The sequence below is a fragment of the Elephantulus edwardii genome, unplaced genomic scaffold (genome assembly GCF_000299155.1).
Source record: "Elephantulus edwardii isolate Elephantulus edwardi_28Jun2011 unplaced genomic scaffold, EleEdw1.0 scaffold00001, whole genome shotgun sequence".
Classification (NCBI taxonomy): Eukaryota; Metazoa; Chordata; class Mammalia; order Macroscelidea; family Macroscelididae; genus Elephantulus; species Elephantulus edwardii.
The window spans coordinates 42,614,606-42,631,239 of NW_006399751.1; the positions used below are offsets into that span (position 1 = coordinate 42,614,606).

General features: G+C 37.9%; 1 protein-coding gene across 2 annotated transcripts in view; it reads left to right on the forward strand.

Annotated features, from left to right (window-relative positions):
• The first annotated feature begins 597 nt into the window (after positions 1-597).
• Positions 598-16,634, forward strand: part of ATF2 (activating transcription factor 2) — a 113,079-nt gene continuing 97,042 nt past the window's right edge. Inside the window, exons 1-2 of one of the 2 annotated variants that reach the window (XM_006878814.1) lie at positions 598-618; positions 9,420-9,494. In XM_006878814.1, coding sequence (XP_006878876.1) covers positions 9,463-9,494 — 32 coding nt within the window. In that variant the 5' untranslated portion in view covers positions 598-618; positions 9,420-9,462. Of the gene's footprint in view, positions 619-9,419; positions 9,495-16,634 lie in introns of those variants that run through there. The other variant, XM_006878815.1, reaches the window with a different exon arrangement.

Below are 16,634 nucleotides of genomic sequence, written 5' to 3' on the forward strand. Positions count from 1 at the left end.
CTCCATAATACCTAACAACAGCAGCAACGTATGGCTGAAATGTGACTACGTTCTGTACTGTAGAATCTAAATAGAAGTTTGTTCTAAGATTTCAGAAAATATTTTTTAAAGGAAGGCTATATTTTCATCTCTCATTTTTCTCATGTGTGATCAGTAATGTGAGGGTTAGAGTGTGAGCAGTAAACTACAAAAGGGAAGCCATATATTGAGAAAGATGGCAGTTTGGGTCTATAAAAATTTAGTGCCTTGGAAACTGTTTTGGCAGTTCTACTTTGTCATTTAGGGTAACTATGAATTGAACTCAACTTGGCAGTAACGGGTTTGGTTTTGATTTAATTTTTACAGGAACTGATCACCAAGTCTTTTCTCCTGTGGAACAGGTAGTATGTTAAACTGTTGTTTCTGTGGGCAGACTAGTCCTTACCCATTGCAACACCAGAGAATTAAACTACTTGAGACTGTTTGTTTTGAGCCCCCAAAATAATGAGTTTACTATATTCTACCTCTCCTTTGCCCTAGGGATACTTTGCTGGAAATGTAAGAAGCACTGCTTACTTCATGAAAGCTGAGAGACCTGGCAGTTGAGTGAATAAAGCACATGGCCCACCAGCTAGAAAGGTAAAAGATGTTAAGCTTTTAATACAGATGCATTGTTTTTATTTGATGATGGTATTTCAGATATTAGAATCTAGTAGCTCTTCTCCCAAAACTAGTCCTTAAAATACTAATATCCTCCCATATTGTCTGAATTAAATTGGTGGGGAAAATCTGAAGTTCACATAATTTGGAAAAACCCCTTTGGTATACATATCAATATAGTAAAGCACACTGAAAACTTAAAAGAAAATGTGTGAACATTTGTTAAACTGGGGCTTCTAAACTTTATATGGAGATCCCTCTAGAGCAAATGGCCATAAGAAGATCAGACATCGCAGAACTGAATAAAGCTGATAGTGTTTTCTAGATTTCAAAAACATTTTTGTCATAAAAACTTATCAGCTGTAAAGCTGTACAAACATTCAACTTTACTTGGTTTTGGACTGAATTGTATGAACTTACTTGCTGTCACTAGAGAAGACGACTCATAGCAACCTCATGAACAATGGCTCTAAATCTTGCCTTATACTGAGCCAGCATCACCATCTCCAACACACTCGACCCTGTTGCCACAATCACCATCAATCCATCTTATCCAAGATCTGCTACCTCTTTTCCACCTTTCCAAGCATGATGTGCTTCCCCAAGGACTAGTCCCTCCTGACAGCATGCCCAAAGTAGGGAGATGGAGTTTCAAAATCTTTGCCTCCAAGGAGCAATCTAGTTTCACTTTCTCCAGGATAGACCTGTTTGTTCTCTTGGCAGTCCATGGTATGTTCAGTACTCTTCTCCAGCCTCACAGCTCACAGGGATAAATTCTTCTGTCATCCTTAGTCATTGTCCAGCTCTCAGATGCATAGCAAGCAATCAAGACGACCATGGCTTGTATGTCATTCTTTATCACTCTGGAGAGATACTTGACCACAGATTTTCCCTTGAGACTTGTCTTTTTTTTTTTAAATTTCCATTTATCCATTGTTGCACTTTTCTCCCTGCCCACCCCTCCCCTTTCCCAATATGCTCTTCTCTTTGAAAATTAAAGGAAAAATTCTTTCATTGTTTTACAATCCCTCCCCCCAGGTCCACTCCACTATGCAGCCTTCATTCTGGACTCCTGTAATGACAATAATACCTAATCACATAACCCTTTTAAACAGTTTTCTCCCTCATCTGTTTCAGTGCAGTAAACATTGTTTATCCCATCTTTCTCAGATGGTCAATGAATTGAAGCCCAAAACCAAGAAGACAAAGATTCTTAACACTGGACCAGTTGGCATCATCAAGAGAGATGGTGAAAAATTGAGATCATTAATAGCTTTAGTTTGTTTGGCTCCACAGTTAATATTCTTGATACCAACAGCCAGGATATCTCCTGGTAATAATGAGATGAGATGAACTAGCTGTGGCCACTTTGAATTCGACAATACCAGGCCAGATATAAAACTCAGAAAAAGAGTAGTGTTGCATTTATAGCTTAAAAGGTAATTTCATGGTGCAGCCACTGTGGAAGGTGGTATGGCGCTTTCTCAAAAAGTTGCAAATAGAGATACCATTTGACCCAGCAATTCCACTACTGGGAATATACCTCAAAGAGACCATAACTGACATCCAAGCAGATATATGCACCCCCATGTTTATTGCGGCTTTGTTCACAATAGCAAGGAGTTGGAAACAGTATAAGTGCCCATCAACAAATGAATGGATAAAGAAGCTATGGTATATTCACACAGTGAAATATTATGCTGCGTTGAAAAATAAGGAACTCGGCGAGCTCTGGTGGCCTAGTGGCAAGAAGCTGCACTGCCATCTCAGAGGTACACAGTTCAAATCCACCAGATGCTCTGCTGGAGAAGGAGGAACAATCTCCTCCTGTATCAGTCAGATCTGATTTGACGGTACACACAAAAAATAATGAAATAAAATTAAAAAAAAGAAAAGGAAAACAAGGAACTCATGCAATATTATTCAAAATGGGTGACCCTGGAGGACATAATGCTGAGTGAAGTATCTCAGTCACAAAAGGACAAATACTGCATGGTGCCACTTTTGTAAAACAGGACTGACCCCGAGGTTGGGAGAGACTTGAAAAAGATGTGTTCAATAATGTATATTGCATTGAAACAGATGAGGGAGAAACTGTTTAAAAGGGGATATGTGATTAGGTATTTTTGTCATGACAGGAGTCCAGAGCGAAGGCTGCATAGTGGAATGGACCTTGGGGGAGGGATTGTAAAACAGTGAAAGAATTTGTCTTTTACTTTTCCAAGAGGGTAGTATACTAGGGGGGAGGGTTGGGAAAGGGAAAAATGCAACAATGAATGAATGGAAATCCAAAATCCCTGTAAATTTTCATTGGAATTAATAATAAATTTAAAAAAAAAGAAAAAGGTAATTTCAAATTCTATCCTGAAGTACAATGTTCTAAGTGATAGGATTCTCACCACTGGACCAATTGGCAGCACCATGATAAGTAAAGAAGAGAGTGAGGTTGTTGACAATTTCAGCTTGCTCAGCTCCATAATCAATATCCTTTGCACCAGCAGTTGGAATCAAAAGACAGATTGCATTGTGATCAAGGACCTTTCCAGAATACTGAGAAACAAGAGTGTCAGTCTAGAGACTAATGTATGCCTGAATCAGGTCATGGTCTTCCTGATTACTTGCTATACATCAGAGAGGTGCACAGTGTCTAAGGATGACAGAAGAATCTATGTCTTTGAGCTGTAATACTGGAGAAGAGTATTGAACATACCATGGATCACCAAGAGAACAAACAGGTCTTTTCTGGACAAGGTGAGACCAAGTTTCTCCTTGGAGGCTAGGATTTTTGAAGCTCCAACTCATGTATGTTAGGCATGTGGCCAGGAGAGACTGATCTTTGGAGAAGGACATCATGCTGGTGAAGGGACAACGTAGGAGAGAAAGACTGAATGAAGTGGATTGACACAGTAACTGAGGTAATGGGGGTAGGTCTGTTGGAGACTGACTCAAGATAGAGTAGGCTTCAGAGCTCTTGTATATAGGGGTTGCTATGAGTTGCATGCGACTAAACAGCACATAACAAGAACAACACATGCTAGATAAAAGCTTTGACAGCACAGTAGGTAAGCACTCCAGCAACCACTATGAAGGATAAAGATGTGACCATTTGTTTCTGTAAAGATTAGGGTTGGAAACTATAGGGCGTATCTACTTTAGAGTTTCTCCTGTAGGAGGGGTGGAATCGCTCTGTGAAGTGGAATCAACTTGACAGCAAAGCATTGGATTTTAGCTTTTTTTTTTTAAAGTGAGATACGATTTTACGCTAAAAAAAACACAAAGCAAAACCAAAAACAAACAAAAAAAAAGTCATCTGTGGGGATTAAATTCCTGATTTACAATAGCAAGTATATGGAGGTTTGATACTTTATAATATTTTTATCATTTTGATGCCCTGGATAAGTTTTTTTCTACACAGTGCTATCTGCTTAAAGAGTTTTAATACATTAAATGCTTTTTTAAGTTTAGATACCTGAACAACTTAAATGTTTAAGTTTTCCGTTTGATTAGCAGTCTTCTCCATAAAACACAAGGTTCAGGAGGGTGGATGCTGTTTGATTGTACTCATGGCACCTGCTACAATTCTTATCCTATTAATTGTGTCAATATTTTTTGACTGAAAAAGTAAGGAGATGACTTTTCAGAGGAGAGGGTAGTGAAAAAGGTTGCCTAAAGATGAGTGGCACTAACTAAGAAAGGGATGGATAAATGAGAAATAAGAGCATTCTATGCTTCGGCAACTGATTAATAGCCTGCATAACTAGGATGCAGAGATCAAAGGTTAGCAAGATACGATTTGGAAGCCAGTATATGCAAGGGTATGGAGAGAGACGGTGTTTGGGATTTAAAGCTTTGTTCTAGGAGTGTTCTTTTCATAGCTGAAAATTTCATCTCATTTTTATTGGCATTGCTTACTAGTGGCAGACCTTCATTCTCCCGAACAATTGGAGTAACATTCACAGGCTTTCCTACAGTGCCACTTTGTGATGTTGCAAGTGCTTCCAAGAAACAGTCATGAAATTGCTAGAGAAAATGGAAACATTTGATATGTACCTTAATAAGTCCAGTATAAGGAACATTGTAAACAAAGAAAATAAAATTTGTGAAGTTACCACCACAGCTTTGCCAGCAGGTTGAAGACCTCTCTCTTTTTGGGAGATCCCTTATATCTATTCAAAATGGCATTTTCATTTTAGTGTTTTACCTGAATGGGGGAGTGTAGTATATAATAACTATAATATGTGAAATATGTGTTAATCATCAAAGCAACTAATTAGACTGCAGAATCCATTTGAAAATTTGTAGAAGCAGCTTAGTGTTCTAGGGAAAGTACATTATTATGTGTATTTTGAAACATCTTTTTATACCTAATTGGATTTCTCTGGTTCTTAATTAAATGTTCCATTTCAGGTCAGCTATTGACTAAATAAACCATTAAGTTTGAGGGGGGAAATATATATATGTGTGTTAATGGAGTATTTATGTTATTTGTAAGGCTTCTAATCAATAGTATACTATTAGTAATATCTTTGGAGACTTGAAAGTTATACATAGATTTTTTTGACTTAACAGAGAGTGGACACTTTTAACCACTTTGCTGTTGAAGGATGAACTTGATATTAAATTACTGCACTGTATATTATTTACATACAACTGAAAAGTTTTTCTATAAACTTTTTTTTAAGTTGTTTTTATTTTAAAAGTAGGTTAGTAACAGGAAACCTTATCACTTTATTATTTTATAGCAAATATATTCTATAAAGCATAGAAAATTGTAAAATTAACATTTATGCTTTGCTACCATTTAATGTATAGACCACGTTTACATTTTTACATTTGTACCATTATTGTTCTTTATAGAAAAATAATGTAGATTCTTGCTTTGTAGTTAGTTGTCATTTATCAGCCAACAGTAAACAGTTCCTCTGTCTGTCCTTAACTTTGATGATTTTTATTTTTAGCAGATTATTGACGATGCTTTGTATAGACTCTGCCTTAGTTTGGAGTTGTTTAATGTTTTCGTATGGTGATCTAGTTCTGTTGTGTGACTAGATTCAGGCTACCTTGAAATGGTTATCATAGAAATAATTCTGGTTCTCATTGTTATTATCCTGTCAGGGACATATAATTTTGATTTTCCTTTTTACTAAACTTGGTCACTTTTTTTTCTGGCCAAATAAATAAATCCTTCCTTACTTTGTCAATAAGGTAATTGAAGCCCATCTTATACTTATTCAGCCCTAGTCCTAGAATCAACCATTTCTTTATAGAGGTTATGATTCCCTTAGTGGAAAATACTAAATAGACACCAAATTCTGGGTGGTAAATATGCTTATTGCTACTGGGCTATGTGAGTTCCTAGGGCCTCTCAGTGAACAGAACTAAGTAAGTAAATTTTTTTTTTTAAATCCATGCACTAACAGTTGTAATTCTATATCTTTTTATTTATATTGAAAGCCATGGATTCATATTATTCTCTCCAAATCACATTTAATCCACAGGAAGGAGATACACGTGTGTATGTAAAATTTTCTGTAGTGAAAAACATGACTGCCATCATCTTTGATATATTATTTAGTTATTCCTCATCTGTGTATCTTCTGTCTCCTATTGCCACTAGGCTGTCTCCTCCATGAGGGGATGTTCTACTTGGTCTGAACTGGGTCAATATTATCCCTGTTCTTCCCTCATATGGATGCCTCCTCACCACATGTGAGCTCTGACATTCCATGTCAGGCTACTTCCCTGTCCCCACATAGACTTTTTCTCCACTCATAACTCATATCAGGTTACCGTCTTTTTTCTCATCACTGTCCCTTAACATAGCTTTCTTGCCTTCTCCAGACTCTTAACACTCTGATGGGCTGCCCACCAAACAGCCTACCTGAGCTGCCACTTTTACAGGCCTTATATTTGTTTTTCTAGGAGGCTTGGTTTTTATGATACTTTTCAGTTAGAAGAAATGTTTTGCCCCTTAAGTTCTACCTTTTTATTCTAGTCATCGCTTCTTAAGATGTTTTTCTTTACCACGCTCCTTTCTCATTGACAATTCATGTCATGTGATTTCTTTTGATAATGTCTCTGTCTTAACTCTATAGCGATCCCAGTTTTCCGAATGGTCTTTTTGTACTATTTTAAAAAAATAAATAAAAAGTACTGAGGGAAGAAAATGTGCAACAGTGAATTAATTAAAAAAAAATTAGATAAGATGGTTTACCTTAAGTTTCTGGATAATTGGAAATGTCAGTCATTGCCATGAAGTCAGAATTGACTCAGCTGAGCCTTCAGTAGGTTTTAAAAGTCTCTAAATCACATGGTGAAGACTGGTGGATTTGAACCAAATGCTTTTGCATTGGCAGTGCAGCTCCTAGGCATAAGAGTAAGGTGAAACTTAATATGTATAACATAACAAAGTGTAACACCTAGAAGGCACAGTAGACCAACAAATAGGTAACTTTTTGTTCCATTTTTTTAATCTTGAGTAGTTAATTTCACCCTATTTGGCTAATTTGTAAATGAATAGGTTGAAAGCACAAAGAAGTACATGATCAGAAATCCATATAAGAGAAAAGTCCATAATCTATATTAAAGAGAAATTTGGACTATTTTTTCGAAAATGAGGCGCTTGTTTCGGCATACATATATTGAAATTGGAACGATACAGAGAAGATTAGCATGTCCCCTGCGCAAGGATGACACGCAAATTAGAGAAGCGTTCCATATTTTTTATTTTTTCTCATTAAAGTTTCAAAACAAAACAAAAAAAGAAAATGAGAAAAGATGACATTTCACTGAGAACTGCAAATGATTATATATTAGAGTTTGGTTAGTGTGACTGGTAACTGGTTTTTGGATGATGACAGTGTTATGTTGTTGTTATGATGTGCCATTGAGTTGCCTGCAATTCATAGTGACCCTATGTGCAACAGCCCTAAACTGTGCTCTATTCTGTGCCAGTCTCACTGTCTCCGACACACCCACCCCAATTACCCCAGTCCCTGAATCAATTTCTCTCATAGAGGATTTTTCTCTCCTGTGCTGTCGCTCCCCCCTCTCAAGCATGATGTCCCTCTCCAAGGACTGGTGCCTCCTTGCAACATGTCCAGAGTATGTCAGATGAAACTTTAGAATCCTTGCCTCCAAGGAGCAATCTGGTTTAGCCCTCTCCAGGACGAACCTGCTTGTTCTTAAAGCAGTCCAAGGCATCAGTTCTTCTCTTCTGTCCTCTCTAGTTATTGTCCAGCTCTCTGATGCATAGCAAGAGATTGCAAAGACCATGGCTTGTATCAGGCAGACCTTAGTCTTCAGACTGACATTGTTGCTCTTCAGTACTTTGGAGAGGTCCCTAACAGCAGACTTTCTCATTGCAATATGTCTTTTAATTTCCTGATTGCTGGTGCCAAGTGTGTTGACTGTGGAGCCAAGGAAACTAAAGCTTTTAACAGTCTCAATCTCTTCACCATCGATCCCAATGCTGCCAATCAGCCCAGTGGTGAGAATATTTGTTGCTTGATACTGAGCTTCAATCCATATTGAAGGCTGTAGTCCTTGACCTTCTGCAGCAAGTGCTTCAGATCCTCCTCAGTTTTAGCAAGTAGGGTTGTGTCATCTGCATAACGCAGATTGTTTGAATCTTCCTCTAATCCTGATGCCACACTTCTCCTCACTGAACCCACCTCTTGGATAATGTGCTTTGCATATAGATTGAAATGGTATGGAGATAGGACACATCCCTGGTGTACATCCTTCCCAATTTTGAACCATGCAGTGTTTCCTTGCTCTGTTCTGACAACTGCCTCCTGGTCTAAGTATAGGTTTCGCATTAGCATGATCAAGTGTTCTGGAATTCCTGTTCTTCTCGGAGTTATCCACAGTTTGTTATGATCCACATAGTCAAATGCCTTTGCATAGTCAATGAAACACAGATAGACATTCCTCTGGTATTCTCTGCTTTCAGCCAAGATCCATATAACATTATCCCTAGTACCTCGACCTCTTCTAAACCCAGCCTGCATTTCTTACAGTTCTCTGTTGATGTGCTGTTCCAGTCTTTTTGGATAATCTTCAGCAGAATCTTGCTTGCATGTGATATCAGTGATACTGTTTATTTAAGTGGATGTCAGAAGAGACTCTGAATATTTCACTAGAGTGCCAAGAAGCCAAAGCAGAGGGAAGAAATCAAAACATTAAGGAGCTGAACAGAAAATTTCACAAGGCAGCGCAGAAAAACAAAGTATTACAATGAAATGTGCAAGGAGCTGGAGTCAGAAAATCAAAAGGGCTGAACTCCCGCAGCATTTCTTAAGCTGAAGGAACTGAAGAACAAATTCAAACCTCAAGTTGCAATATTTAAGGATGCTTTGGACAGAATATTAAATGATCCAGGAAGTATTAAAAGAAGAAGGAAAAAGTAAGCAGAGTCATTGAACCAAAAGGAATTGGCAGACACAGAAGAATTTAATGAAACAACATATGAGCAAGAGCCTGTGGTGATGAAGGAAGAAGTTCAAGCTGCTCTGAAGGAATTGGCAAAAAATAAGGCCCCAGGAATTGATGGTATACCCATTGACATATTTCAACTAACAGATACTTCCCTGGATATGCTCACCAATAAATCTGAAGGACAGCCACTGGCCTACTGACTGGAAGAGATTTATACTTGTTTCCATTCCAAAGAAAAGTGACAGTGTTATAAAGTATAATTATTGGAGTATTTTTATTTTTCACTGTTTCAGGAAGTGTCACAAACTAGTTTTAACTGTGAAATCACTTTGTTTTTTCAGTATCCTTGCCATGGAAAAGAGAATGTGATAAGTTGTTCAACTTATGAAATTCAAGTTACATGTGAATTCTGCCAGGTACGTATGTAATATTTTGTACTTTGAGACATTTCTTGTATTTTAAGTTACAGAATATTTTATAAGTTGTTTCTACTGTATATTTTCCACATAAGAAAACTTACCTGATATGTAGTTTACCTAGTGTTCCTATTATGTTTTTCAAAATATCAAAGACATCATTAAAAATTTACTTTATCCTGAGTTTTAATGAATTCCAAATAATACTAGTTTCATCTAATTGTTCTGTGAAAAAAGGGTTCCATCAGCAAAATAGATTTGGCAGAAATGTCATATTCTAATGTAGGCATTTCATTTGAGCATATTAAAGGTTCTGAAAAGTTTTGCTTCTCAAAAAAAATCTCCCAAAACTCTATACTTCAAGTTTCTCAATTTTTTTTCTTTTTCCATAAAGCTGCTTTCATCCCTGTAGAATATTCTTTGGGAAACACTGATCTGAAGGCTTAATAAAATAATGGAAAAATAAACAGTGTTATTGAAGTATTGTTGTTGTTATGTGCCGTCCAGTTGTTTGCGACTCATAGCGACCCTTTGTACACAACAGCCCTAAACCGTGCTCTATCCTGTGCCAATCTCACTGCCTCTGACACACCCATCCCGAGTACCCCAGTCACAGAATCAATCCACCTCATAGAGGGTCTTCCCCTGTTGCGCTGTCCCTCTACTCTACCCAGCAAGATGTCCCTCTCCAAAGACCTGTCTCTCCTTACAACATGTCCAAAGTATGTCAGACGAAGCCCCAGAATCCTTGCCTCCAAGGAGCAGCCTGGTTTAATCCTCTCTACGATGAATCTGTTTGTTTTCTTGGTAGTCCATGGTACATTCAATACTCTTCTCCAGCACCACAGTTCAAAGGTGTCAATTCTCCTTCTATCCTCCCTAGTCATTGTCCAACTCTCTGATGCATAACAAGTGATTGCAAAAACCATGGCCTGTATCAGGCGCACCTTAGTCTCCAGAGAGACACTGTTGCTCTTCAGTATTTTGGAGAGGTCCCTAACCGCAGACTTTCCCATCGCAATACGTTTTTTGATTTCCTGGCTACTGGTGCCAAGAGTGTTGACTGTGGAGCCGAGCAAACTGAAGCTGTGAACAATCTCAGTCTCTTCGCCATCCATCCTGATGCTACCGATTGGTCCAATGGTGAGAATTTTTGTCTTCTTGAGATTGAGCCTCAGTCCATATTGAAGGCTGCAGTCCTTGACTCTCTGCAGTAAGTGCATGAAGTCCTCCTCAGTTTCAGCAAGCAGGGTTGTGTCATCTGCATAACGCAGATTGTTGATAGATCGTCCACCAATCCTAATGCCACGCCTCTCCTCATAGAGCCCCGCCTCTCGGATAATCTGCTCTGCATACAGGTTGAAAAGGTATGGAGACAGGACGCATCCCTGACGTACACCCTTCCCAATTTTGAACCATGCAGTGTTGCCCTGTTCTGTTCTGATGACTGCCTCTTGGTCCAAGTGTAGGTTTCGCATTAGCACGATTAAATGTTCTGGGATTCCCATTCTTCTCAGAATCAGCCACAGTTTGTTATGATCCACGCAGTCAAATGCCTTTGCGTAATCAATGAAACACAGATAGACATTCTTCTGGTATTCTCTGCTTTCAGCTAAGATCCATCTAACATCAGCTACAATATCCCTAGTACCACGACCCTTTCTAAACCCAGCCTCGACTTCTGGCAGTTCTCTGCTGATGTACTGTTCCAGTCGTTTTTGGATAATCTTCAGTAGAATTTTGCTTGCATGTGAAAAACCCTATTGAAGTATTAGTTGTGTTAAATTCGTCCACTATATATAATTTCTTGGGGAAAAATCATAAAATAAAAACCTACAAATTTAAGGAAGGAAGGAATGATTGGGAACTTAAAAAATGTAGAAAATAATTTTAACTCAAAAATGTCTTCTTGATTTATTTGCATTTGGATCCAAAAAAAGTCCCATCCTCATACTGCATTTTATTACTTGTTTTCTAAAATCTTTGAAAATCTAAAGGAGCTGCCCTCCTTCCTTTTTTTGTTTTCCACATGACATTTTTTTGTTCAAGAGACTAGGTCTTTCTTTTCTGCTACAAAATTTCTTACAGTATTGAATTTGGCTGATTGTGTCCTGCTGCAGTGGCATTTGGCAATTTTCTCTATTTCCTGTGTTCTCTCTTTGTTGATTTTAGAAATTCATACTCTTGGTTAGATTCAAATTTTACTTTATTTTCAAGAAAAGTTCATTCTGTATACTGTCTGTTACATCATATTAGGAGGCATTTAATGTCTTTTTTTTCTATAATTATATTTTATTAATTTTCATAAACATTTACAGAGATTTTGGGTTTCCATTCATTCATTGTTGCACTATTCTCTCTACCCTCCTCCCAGTTTGTTCTTGTCCAAATGCCACAGTGCTTGTCAAAGCCAGTCCTGATTAATCTTCTTTGTCAGTGTGTCCTTTGCCATTCCCTATCACTCCTCCCTGAGAGAGACTTCACCCTGACTCATAAGGAAAAGGGGATGGCGTATTCTCTTAGCTACTTCCTGCTGAAAAGGGACGCTGTGGGTGTCAGGGTGAAGATCTTCTCTCACTACTCTAAAGGGCCCCTTTGGCAGTAGGAAACACATAGACTATTATGGAGATTGATTTTGGAATTTAGATGCACTCTTATTGATTGTGCTTGGCCGTACATGTTCATATCCTTGAAGATGTATCATGGGGGTGTTGCAACCTAGAAGACACAAATTTGACTAGCAAGTTATAAGTACATGAATCCAAAAATTATGGAAAAGTAAAAGAAAAGATTCTTTCATTGTTTTACAAACCCTCCCCCAGGTCCCCTCCACCATGTAGCCCTCGCTCTAGTCTCCTGTGATGACAGAAATACCTAGTTATATATCTCTTTTAAACAGTTTTCTCCCTCCTCTGTTTCAGTGCAGTATACATTATTGAACCCATCTTACTCAGTCTCTCCCCAACCCCAAGGACAGTCCCATTCTACAACAGTGGCATCATGTAATATTTGTCTGTTTGTTCTTATTTAAGATTGATTAAGATTCAGTGGGTAATTCTGGTGGCATAGTCCACAGGGAGTTGGGCTGCCAGCCCAGCGACTGCACCATTGGGGTAAGACAGGCATTCTCCTCCTGTGCAGTTGACAGTTTTGGAAACCCAGTGGAGGGTCACCGATGCGTCAGTTTCAACTTGACAGCAATTGTGGTCCAGGTATGGACCAGTCATTCCAACTATTGCCGAGTTTCCATGTTTTCTCCTAAAGATTTTATCAGACATCAGTGATAGTTATCGGTAACAGTTATTTTATTAGAAAGTAGTGATTATCTAATTATTTCATTTGTCCTGCATTTATTAGTTTCAGTTCTTCTATTACAGTACTTCTCCCCCATTAACTGTTTGGTTCATGAAATATAATTTGTTTAAAAAGGCAGGATAAGTACCTGTTTTTCAACTTGTTTTTAAATACCAATTTCATATAAGAGCAGAGTTGTGTTTTTTTTAACTTTGATAGATGAACACATCAGATTTACATTATTTAACTATCAAAGATGTTCTTAGTGCTATGCTTTATGACACCCTTTCTTTGAATCTCTTCTCCTCTACTTAAGAGTCAGATACACATTTTCTTTCTTTCTTTTCATGTAGTACATACCCTCAAATGAGAAAGTCTAAGGTTTTCTAAACATTATATTTGAATAGTGACACCCACAGATTTTCTTACTTTTTAGTGTTTGGTTAAATACATTATTTTGTTTTCACTATTTTACATTTTAAATGTACAGTTTTGAGTAAACTTTGTCACCTTTTTTCTTTGTATATTGCCTTTTATTTCCTTCTAAAGAAACTCTATATACCTTAAAGCCATGATAATTGTTTTTCTTTTTCACTCTAGAAACTTTATTGCTTTGCCTTCTACCTTCTGTGATAGAGTGTGACTTAATTTTTTACTTTTGATATGAAACAGGTCAAGTTTCTTTTTTATATTTATTGGTGTTTAATTGACTTAAAACACCGAAGAGTCCTGCCCCCTCAAAAAATACATATTTTGCATGTATATGTGTATAAGTATGTAAAAGTCACATATTTAGCATTTCTCAAATTTGAGATTCACACCTTGGCAAAGTTGAAATTCTTATTTGCCCTTGGAAACTATACATACTGACAAGTACCCATTTTGGTCTCTCAAGATTTTGTACAGCTACCCTTTTCATTGCTAAAGGGAAGATCGTCTCAGAACTATGAGGAGTTGTTGTCAAGGTAGTTCTGAATTTCAATGGCCGTGTATAACAACTCTCTCACTAAGTGCTGCAGAGTGAGCTGTAGTGCCTAGCGCTCCTCTATTGAATTTCTGAGACCGTAAATTGCTGAAGGAGAAGACTGCACATCTTCTGAGGAGCATCTGGTGGATTTGAACCTTAAAGACATATAGCCTTTGGGTTAGCTTTGCAACTCACTAAGGACTATGCCAGGACAGGTCCCCTGAAAACACAGCTGCTGCTGTTAGATACTGGCAAGTTGTCAGATAATGTCAAGTTGAGTCCACTTCACAGTTACCCTATGAACAACAGATCTGAGGGTATCAATTAAGTTTTCTAGATTATTTTTTAGTTTTAAGTGTGGTGATTGAGTGAGTGTTCATGCTTTTGTATGGTATGTGCCTTTCCTAAGCCTTATTACAACATCAGCACATTACCTATTTTATGTGAACTGGGAGGGGGGTCTTTATGCGGGAAATAGTTTTTTCAGAAGTTGAGTGTAAAAATAAAAGCTATATTTAAGGATACTGGTCTAGTGTAATTTTGTCAGTGTATTTCAGTTAGGCATGCTTTAGATGAGATTTTTTTTGAGTGAACAAGCAGTGTTTTACATCATTTACTTTGTCTTTCTTAGAAAATTAGAGGGGAGCGCTGGTGGCCTAGTGGCAAGGAGCTGCAACTACAATCCCAGAGGCGAACGGTTCGAATCCACCAGATGCTCTGCCGGGGAAGGAGGGACAATCTCCTCCTGTACCAGTCAGATCTGATTTGACGGTACACGCACACAAAAAATAATAAAATAAAAAAAAAATTAGAAATGTAAACTATTGATGGTAAATGTTACAGGGATTAGCTTCATATGATCCTTTTGACCTTCCCAAATGCTGGTTGTCAATACATAACGAGATGGTCTACCATAGCTCCAGTCAATTAACTCATAAACATTCAAAGCAGGAAAAAGTGGCAGATGGTACCAGGTTAATCTTTTTTTTTCTGTCATAAAGCAGTAGCCTCAGAAACCCCTATAGCAAACTTCGATTTGCCTTATTGGCCAGAACTCAGCCAGGTGGATTGACACAGTGTTTGCAGCAGTGGGCCTGAGTGTGTCAGAGATTGTAAGGTTGGCACAGGATAAGACAGCGTTCATATCTGCTATTTATAGAATCACAGTGAGTCATACTCAATTCGACAGCACCTAACAACTGCAACCCTCAGCACAGAGTAGAGAGCTCTGATGACCTAGTGGTAAAAAGCTGTGCTACAGTCTCAAATGCACACAGTTTGAATCTACCAGCTGCTTTACAGGAGCAGAATGGGCAATCTCCTGGGATTTACTGCCTCTCAAAACCCACTGGAGGGTCAGCTTTGAGTCGATTCTGACTTGACAGCACACACCAGCAGCAAGAACCCTCAGCTGTAAGTTAGAGAAAACAATGTCCTGCTTGAGACTGGACTCATTGTACCTGGGAATAAAATTGGGCATCTGTATTCAAAGAGAAGTCAATAATGAATATTAAGGACACAGTTTAATTCTAAAGAGCTCTGCTACTGTAGTGTGTTATGTTGCTAACTAAAAGATCAGTGGCTATCTTCTTCCATCTGCACTGAGGGAGAAATATGGATGATCTGCTCTCATAAAGATTTCCATCTTTGGAAACCTGCCAGAGGGTTGTGAAGAGGGAGAATTGACTCTGGCAGTACATTTGTATAAACAGATTAGACAGTGAAGGAATTAATTGGCAGTACATTTGGGTTTTTTGTATAGACAGATTAGACAAGTAATTAATTAGGGGGAAGAGACAGAAGAAAACCCTGAACAGACTTACTAAAATATAAGTGAGAATATTGATAGTGAAGAGTTGAATTAATGAAGTAGTGAGGGGTACCTTGGAAAAATCATTTGATTGTGGTATTAGAAAGGCAGAATTACTAGCTTTAGATTGACTGTTCCAGCAAGTGATTGGAAACTTAGGATTTAGAGAGAGAAGAGGGTTAGAGATAAAGATTTTGTTATTTTAGTACTACCATATCTCTTCTACTCCAAAGGGATGGATCACCTGTGACTGGTACCAATTTCTCCTATTTTCTCCTATTTTCCCCATACCACTTCACACATTTGAGAAACTATTTAAGAGTTTATTGCTAGATATGTTGATGTTTTAATGGTATATCCAGAAAGAAATGTTTAGCGAGTAAGTAAGAATATTGCAGTAGAATTTAAAACAGTGTTTAAAATTTCAGATATAAATTGTATTACCTTATTTCCATACCTATAGTATGATCTTGAAAAGACTGAATAATATTTGCTCATTTAGTACTTCTGAATGCAGATATTTTCCAGTTTTGCCAGCACCACTTAACTGATTTCATCTCCTTGTCAAAAATTAGTTGACTATAGGTAGATGGGCTGATTTCTGGGTTCTCAGTTCTATTACATTGATCTATGTGTCTGTCATTGTACCAGTATTACACTGTCTTGATCACCATGGCAGTGTAGTAGGATTTGAAATCAGGGAATGAGATGCCTCCTACCTGTTTCTCTTTTTAAGGAGTGCTTTGCTTATTCAGGGTCTCTTTCCACTCCAAATGAAATCCACAACTTGAACAGTCTTCCAGGCATTCTGAAAAACCTATAACCAGGAGAGGATAAGATCGATGAATAGGACATTCAAAGAATCAAATCCTTGTACACATCCCAAAACTCCTCCAACAGGGTAAAAAGGGAAGCCACAGACAGGGAAAAAAATACTTGGTAGTAACATGTCTGATAAGGGACTTATATCTAGAATTTATAGAATACTCGAATCCCACAACAAGATAAGGGTAAACAAACCAGTTGACAAATGGACACAGCGTATGAACAGACACTTCACCAAAGAAGA